The sequence below is a fragment of the Ruditapes philippinarum genome, unplaced genomic scaffold, assembly GCF_026571515.1.
Source record: "Ruditapes philippinarum isolate M1 unplaced genomic scaffold, ASM2657151v2 ctg757_1_1_1_1, whole genome shotgun sequence".
NCBI classification, from domain to species: Eukaryota; Metazoa; Mollusca; class Bivalvia; order Venerida; family Veneridae; genus Ruditapes; species Ruditapes philippinarum.
Window position 1 is genome coordinate 170,781 of NW_026861682.1, and position 7,959 is coordinate 178,739.

Consider the following 7,959-nt stretch of genomic DNA (forward strand, 5'->3'; position numbering starts at 1 on the left):
AATATTAATATATAGTGTCATTAAAAAACTGGCAGTTTTTTTTTTCGGACGAAGTCCGTCTGTTATCAGTTTGACTTCCAGGACTGAATATGAAAAGAATTTTCATTGGTCATTTTAGAATTACAAAATGAAATTGGAAAATCTCATTGGTCATTCTTAAATAAAATGTAAATGGTAGTTCTAACCATCCTAAAGTAAAACGTAAAGGATAGTTTTAACCATTCTAAAATACAATTTTAAGGATAGCTCTAAAATAAAATGTAAGAAATAGTTTTGCCACTATAAAATAAAATGTAAAGGATAGTTCTAAAACAAAATGTACAGGATTGAGGATAGTTCTTAACTTTTTGGTTAATTTGTCAATGATTTCAAAATTTATAAAGTCTAGTGTAAAACAAGTTAAAGGGACACCTAAATCAGAAGTTGTCCTACTTTGAAAAATCATCAATATAAATATGCTATAATATAATTGCAATGCTTACAAAATGGGTATTTCCTTTAATTACAAGAAATAACTATTATGTCATTGTTATGCAAGTGTTGCTAACATTCCTTTTCATTTTAAACACTTAGAAATAGCATAATTTTGCATGCTAACAAGTTTTACTTCGGTCGAGTATCTTTTTAAAAAATACTTCTTGTTTTGAATATTTCTACCAAGCTTTTTATTAAGTGTACTTCTATAGTTTCCAAAAAGATAATCATTGACCAATAACCTGAACAAGGGTGTTTTAAATATAAAAGACCCTGATTTAACCATTCTTTTCTTTTGTTGCTTTTTTGAAATTAGTGGAATAAGCATTTTTAACTACTAGTACTTTGTTTATATTTTGTTACTATTGTGAAAATTATTTCACAATTAGTGCTTTTTTTTTTAGAGCATGTTACAAGCATCTAACATACTTTAATACCATATTTAATGTGATAATAATTAACAATATTTAAATGTGATAAAATTAATGTCTGCACTTTATATGAAAGTAAAAATATATTCGTTACTGAGGCATAATGTGCCTTTAAACCATATTGCCAGTTGTTATATTTTATATAATTGCATTATTTGTAGGAAACTTTCTAAGCATTTTGTCAGTTTTTCTTTCCTTTGTGTAGGGAACAGCATAATTTTGGTATCCATAATATCTTAAAACGTCACTGCACAGTCGTTGTGTACTCGTAATAAACTTTCCTGGCAGCTTGCTTTTCCAAGCGTCTACGTGAGATTTGGAGCTCAAATTGGTACCTCCAATTTGCCATCGTGTTTTACAAACTTTACAACTAGATTTATTTTTTCCTAAAGTTATATCATAGACATACTCTGTTATTTTTGGTGTTAAAAACATTCCAATAAAATCGTACATAGATTTCGCCGACATAATGGGTCGGCTTGCAATGTCTTCGTATTTAACTGTATGAAAGCGCCTACTTGATTCCAGACGCTCTTTAAACTCAGTATCTTCCCAAACTCTTCGGCAATGCTCTCTTATACACATGTTCAAACCCGAACTACACACATTTCTGTGACTTTTGGACTCGATTGTTGCCCTAGGATCCCTTATTAAATGAATAACCTTACTTGCAGCAACTTGTTGTAAAACTTCCACAGCAGACGACATTTTTGTTCGGATCGTTTTCACAATTCTGTACTTCGACTGTAAGCAAACATTTCGCATTTCCTGTAAGCACTTTTTAAACTGTTCGGTTTCAACTTCATTTGCACTTTGTAGGAATGACACCCTTTGAGAACTTGGTTTACCGAGGCCACCCCCGTCGATGCATTTCAAATATGGTATCAGTTTTTTACTATATTGAAGAAATTCCGTATCCAATAACGATTCAATACACACTCTGGAGAAATTACATGTCAGCCAACCAATCAAATTCTCCAAATACACAGCTTGCAAGTTAAAGCTTCCGTTTGCCCTTAAATGATAAATAAATTTTTTAATTAGATATATAAACAATATGTAGAGAAGAAAAAGAAGAAAACTGTTATTAACTGAAGCCAATATTGCATGTAAATAAAGCACTTCAGAAAATTTGACGAAATCACATGAAGTAAATATTATTATTTGCATAAATTTCGCAAATGGACACTTGTGTTGTGAGTTTTAAACATTAATACAGTCATGTTTGACATATTACTTTCCAAAGATCAGTCCTATATAAATAAAACCTGTAGGTGAGCAACTTTTAACTGAAGAATTTAAGAAAAGATCGGGGAAAATGTTAACCCGTCTTGAATAGTTTATTACGTACATCACAGTTCCGTTTAAGTAAGAAATTGACCAATTTTTCATCTTGATGTGTTCGATACTTTTTAAAGGTTCAAACAGGTAGAACGTGTCGTTTGGCTGTTGCAGGATTTCCCCGGTTAATGAGGACCCGCTGCGCATGTACGTCAACAAAATGACGGCAGTAAAGTTGCCTCGTTCTGAAATTAATCAAATATGGTTTCATTAATCAAATTGCTTTTATGAAGATATGAATGTGTAATTATTTGATCTAAATTCTAGCCATTATCATTTAGACGAATGGGCTTTTGAAATTTTAATACCAACAGGGTCAACAAGAGAAAATATTTACCACGCTATAAATTCTGGAAGTATACAATTTGCGTTAAAAAATTCTGTGTTAAACATCTTTAAATATAACTATTCTTACATTGATTACGAGCATTTGCCATATTAGTCTCAAACCTAAACTTACATACTTTTGTTGTTTAGTGAAGCCGCTAAAAATGCAGATTCTTTTATCGCACTTCCGGTTTTGTCACCGGAAGTTGATGTAAAGGTACTGTCTTTTCTAAACACAGCATTCAGTTGAAAACGTTTCAAGTTGTCCAGTAAACTTTCGTTGAATTTTTCGTTACCAGTCAGAGTATCTAATAAAAAATAAGCGTAAATTATCATTTAATAGAAATAAATATTCTTGTCATTTATGAACAGGTATAAAAGACGACCTCTGTTACAATTTTTTTTTACATTCAATACAATTTTTATCAGGTAATAAACATCTCAAATGTTCAAAATCAATTATTACAACATTATTAAACACATGTTTCCCTCTCTGTAGGGAAATTAGTCTATAAGCATACTGTGCCTTTATTGTTAAAAAAGTTACATTCTGATTTATCGGTTGTTCTATGCAACTCAATTTCATATGATCGTAAAGAAATGGATTTTTTATTTCGGTTATAAATTGGACATTGGTAGTGCGTGTTTAACTTTATACAGATGTATTTAATTTTATTTGATATTGTTGCAACATGTATACTATACGTTAATAAAATTTCTGTTCTATTCTGCTCTGTTCTAATGATCACTTTGTTCGTTATTTGTTATTCAATAATAGGCCTACAAACATAACTATTTACATCAACAACCAAACGTAAACTGACATGAAGTCGGTTGACAATGGAATATATTTAAGTATTTAATGTCAAAGCTATACAGTATAATTTAAAGCTATACAGTATAATTTAGATTGCATTAACTTAATTTATTTGGAAATCATCTAGAATATTGATATTTCATACAGATTTCAAATGTTTAAGAAACAGTATGTTGTTATATTAATGGGTTGTTATTATTCGGTCAAAATATATAGAGGATATTTGTTTAGTTCAGTGTAAGATCAGAATATATTTCACCGAGTGAGCACTATATATTATATGCAAAAAACGTTTTAAAAAGACATTAAACCTAATACTGAATGAAAAGCGCGCCAAATAATAATACAACGTGACGTCATTGACGACGTCACGTCATTAAGTTGGTACCCAGTACTGTGCACGCTGGTATTTCACTGAAACAACGTAAGGGGCTTAAATTCAAAACAGTGAAATTATTAAAGTGGTAATTTCACTGTTTCAAACAGTGAAATTACCAGTTTTATATCACTGATATATTTCTATAAACCACCGAAAAGCATGTTATAAAACGATTTATTGACTTATTGATTGATTTATTTTTACGTGCACCACCCTATTTCTAAATAGTATTTCGAAATTTTGATATTACGTATATACAGTAAAAACCCTCAATTAAGATCACTATCGGGACTGGACCATAGTGGTCTTAATTGTGGATATTCTTATCATAGCTTACACATTTTATGTATTTTTGTGTTACTGAATCTTAAAAGTTCTTTTTTCTTACGATAAAGCCAAATTATACATGTATAATATTAAATATAACTTTTGAAGAAAAAAGAAATTCTGTAAATAAATTGATTATTTCTAGTGGTGATAATTGATGATTAGTGAGGAGTTCCGAATGTCATAGAGTATTTCGGGAACCGGACGATTGTTTAAAACCGCTACACACGCTCGTACATGTATAACCGCCAGAAATGATATAGAGAATATTTGTTTAGTTCAGTGTAAGATTGGAATATATTTCACCGAGTGAGCACCAAAAGGTATATTTCACGAGTGGCGCAGCCACGAGTGAAATATGAACTTTTGGTGTTCACAAGGTGAAATATATAGAGGATATTTGTTTAGTTCAGTGTAAGATCGGAATATATTTCACCGAGTGAGCACCAAAAGGAATATTTCACGAGTGGCGCAGCCACGAGTGAAATATGAACTTTTGGTGTTCACAAGGTGAAATATATTTCATTATTTAATTTTACCCATAAAATATGGTGCTATATCAGTCAAATATATTTCATATTTTTTAAAAATAAATATGAAATATAAATATGAAAGTGGGCGGAGTCAAAACTCATGTTTATTTTAAGGGACTTCTTTCGCCATTTTGTTTGAAAATTCTGATAAATGCAAAACAACTTGTTGTTTAATTTTGTTTTGAAAGCTATCTAGATTGATATAAAATGGTCTATTTAAGAAAATTAATCCGATCACCAATATCTTTAATTCAGACATTAACGCTGTACAGACGTTTAAAAAGTTGTTTACGTGACGTCACAATGTAGCGCCAAACAGCGCGTGCTTACGCATAAATTACTGCGCGCTGTACAATTGCTGTTGGTAGCAAGCAAGGGGATTCGTTACCATTTTCTTTGATAATGAAATTAAATAAAAAGGTTATTTTTTCGTTTTTCGTGAAATATGGTATATATTTTCATTCAACATGATAAAATGCGACATATTTTCACTCGCCGTACCGGCTCGTGAAAATATGTGGCATTTTATCATGTTTCGTGAAAATATATTCCATATTTCACGAAACGAAAAAATATCCTCTTAATCTTACACTAAACTAAACAAATTTTCTTTTTATTACATGCAAAGAAACGTTTTAAAAAGACATTTAACCTCATACGGAATGAAAAGCGCGCCAAATAATAATATAACGTGACGTCATTTACGACGTCACGTCATTAAGCTGGTACCCAGTACTGTGCACGCTGGTATTTCACTGAAACAACGTAAGGGGCTTAAATTCAAAACAGTGAAATTATTAAAGTGGTAATTTCACTGTTTCAAACAGTGAAATTACCAGTTTTATATCACTGATATATTTCTATAAACCACCGAAAAGCATGTAATAAATTTCGATCTTACACTAAACTAAACAAATTTTCTTTTTATTATATGCAAAGAAATGTTTTAAAAAGATATTAAACCTAATACTGAATGAAAAGCGCGCCAAATAATAATACAACGTGACGTCATTTACGACGTCACGTCATTATAGAGAATAATAGGTTGGTGCCCTGGATGGAGAAAGTTTATCTGGCGAGGCGGAGGAATTTATTGGGTGAGCCGAAGGCGAACCCGGTTCGCCAATAAATTCCGGAGCAGAGCCAGATAAACTTTCTCCATCCACGGCACCAATCTATTATTCTATTTATCCTGTCACCGTTTTTTTAACGATTTTTATTAGGCAAACTAGATCTACCTTTAATCACACTATCGGAAATGTTTCTATATAAACAAAGAAGGCCTGAAGCGTGCATTATTCTACAACAATGCACTCGCCGTTCTTATTATCGCCCTGTGTATGTTCACATTGAGGGCGCCATTTTGTTTGAAAAAATGTGATAAATAAAAACAATTTTTTGTCGAATTTTGTTGTGAAAACTATCTAGAATGAAAGAAAATGGTCTAACTAAGAAAATGAATTCGAACACCAAAATCTTTTATTCAGTCGTTAACGCTGTACAGACGTTTAAAGTATTGTTTACGTGACGTCACAATGTAGCGCCAAACAGCACGTGCAAAACAATCAAATCAAGTACGCTATTTTAATGTCGCAAACGAGTTAAGTTTTACATTTATTTCACTTTTAATAATTTTTATTTCGCTTGAAAAAATATAGAGTGAAATAAGATAAACAAACAAAGTTGTATCAACCTTTCCAAAATTCGTTATTCTACACACAGAAGATTTAACGACAGTTTTTATATTTTTTCTTGAAAAGTAGTCCGGCAAACATGCATACCACGTGATCAAGTGCCGTAGATCAGTAAAAATATACGGCACCTTGTTATCGGGCCGAAATTGATACAAGTGACAGGATAAAAGTTGGTACCCAGTTCTGTGCACGCTGGTATTTCACTGAAACAACGTAAGAGGCTTAAATTCAAAAACAGTGAAATTATCAAAGTGGTAATTTCACTGTTTCAAACACTGAAATTACCAGTTTTTATATCACTGATATATTTCTTTAAACCACCGAAAAGCATGTAATAAATCTTATTCTAACACTCACGTGATTTTGTCACTATAGACAAAGAAGGACAAAAACTGGTGTTAAACGGACAATAAACACCGGTTAGGGACTACTTGAATATGCGCTGTTATGTTTTCACCCTCGATTGTATAGTTTACAAAGCATTTTAAAGCAACAATAAAAAGCATTTTTATTTAAATTTTCAGTTCTTAAAATGTTTTCTTTTCAAACCATACCGAAATAATATCTCACATACACTAACGCCACCTATTAGATCCATATCAGTTAATAAATATTTTGACAAAACGGCGCCAACCGTAAGCAGCATAATGACGTCATCCTAAGTAAACAACTCATTTATAAACAAGCTGACGTTATTTCATACATACAAGCATGATAAATGGGGCACTGATGTAAACACAATACGACGTAAGTTTTTATTGTTGAAAACTTGATAAATTACGTTTTTTTTTCTTATTATTTCTTTTGTTTAATAATTTCTATAACTTCGCAACAGTAGGGTGCGGAAATCGAACAGCGTTATACGAAAATCGGCACCGGAAGTTATTTCCGCTTGAAAAATAACATTAGTGATTTTCCTTTTTTCATCGTGTTAGAATGGGAAAAAACATCGGCCTTGAGGGGTGTTATGGGCTATTAACCCCGGGTTTTTGTCTTTTGTGCACAAAATTTAAACCATCAGGCCTACGGCCTTCGGGGTCAATTATCCCTCAAAACCCCAAAAGGGGTGTTAAATACCCCGATATACACCTCTCAGGCCGATGTTATTTCTTAATTAATATCGGATTCATTGATAAGCGCTATATCTAAAAAAAATTCATGTAAAATTGTGATATAGATTCAATACTTACAGATGAAGACGACAGAAAATGCAGCGACAAATATGACCAGAAACCGGACGTTTTGTCTTCCTGGGCACTGTTTTCCCATTCCCTCCATATTTAATGACGTCACATGTTCTGGAAAGCATTCATGGCATGTCTCCTTGTATGATCAGTATCGAACCGCTAGAATAGAGTTATGTTTTCGCATTTCAGCAACTTAAGGATACTATTTTGCACTTTAAAAGCTGTCATTTTGAAAAGTCGTGAAAATTAACACGGCTAGTTATACATACTTTAATACCCGTATTTTATTTCATGGATACTTTTGAATGTACCTTTTTTAATAAAAGAGCCTTTCGTCTAACAAAACATTTTATTCAAATGTACGTGTACGATGATGCATTTAGACGTCATGCATCCAGTTTTGGAGGCTGTTATATTCATTTTGCATTATCATTAGGTTATTATACGTT

The 7,959-nt window shown here is 31.9% G+C and overlaps 1 protein-coding gene across 1 annotated transcript; it reads right to left on the reverse strand.

Moving 5' to 3' along the window:
* Window positions 1–1,004: 1,004 nt before the first annotated feature.
* LOC132716511 (carbohydrate sulfotransferase 6-like) lies at window positions 1,005–7,663 on the reverse strand. The gene is made up of 4 exons (XM_060699803.1): window positions 7,514–7,663; window positions 2,711–2,881; window positions 2,257–2,431; window positions 1,005–1,920 (listed from the first exon to the last, which is right to left on the reverse strand). The coding sequence occupies exons 1-4, from the start codon at window positions 7,599–7,601 to the stop codon at window positions 1,044–1,046; spliced, it is 1,311 nt and encodes a 436-aa protein (XP_060555786.1). The 5' UTR covers window positions 7,602–7,663; the 3' UTR covers window positions 1,005–1,043.
* Window positions 7,664–7,959: the final 296 nt, after the last annotated feature.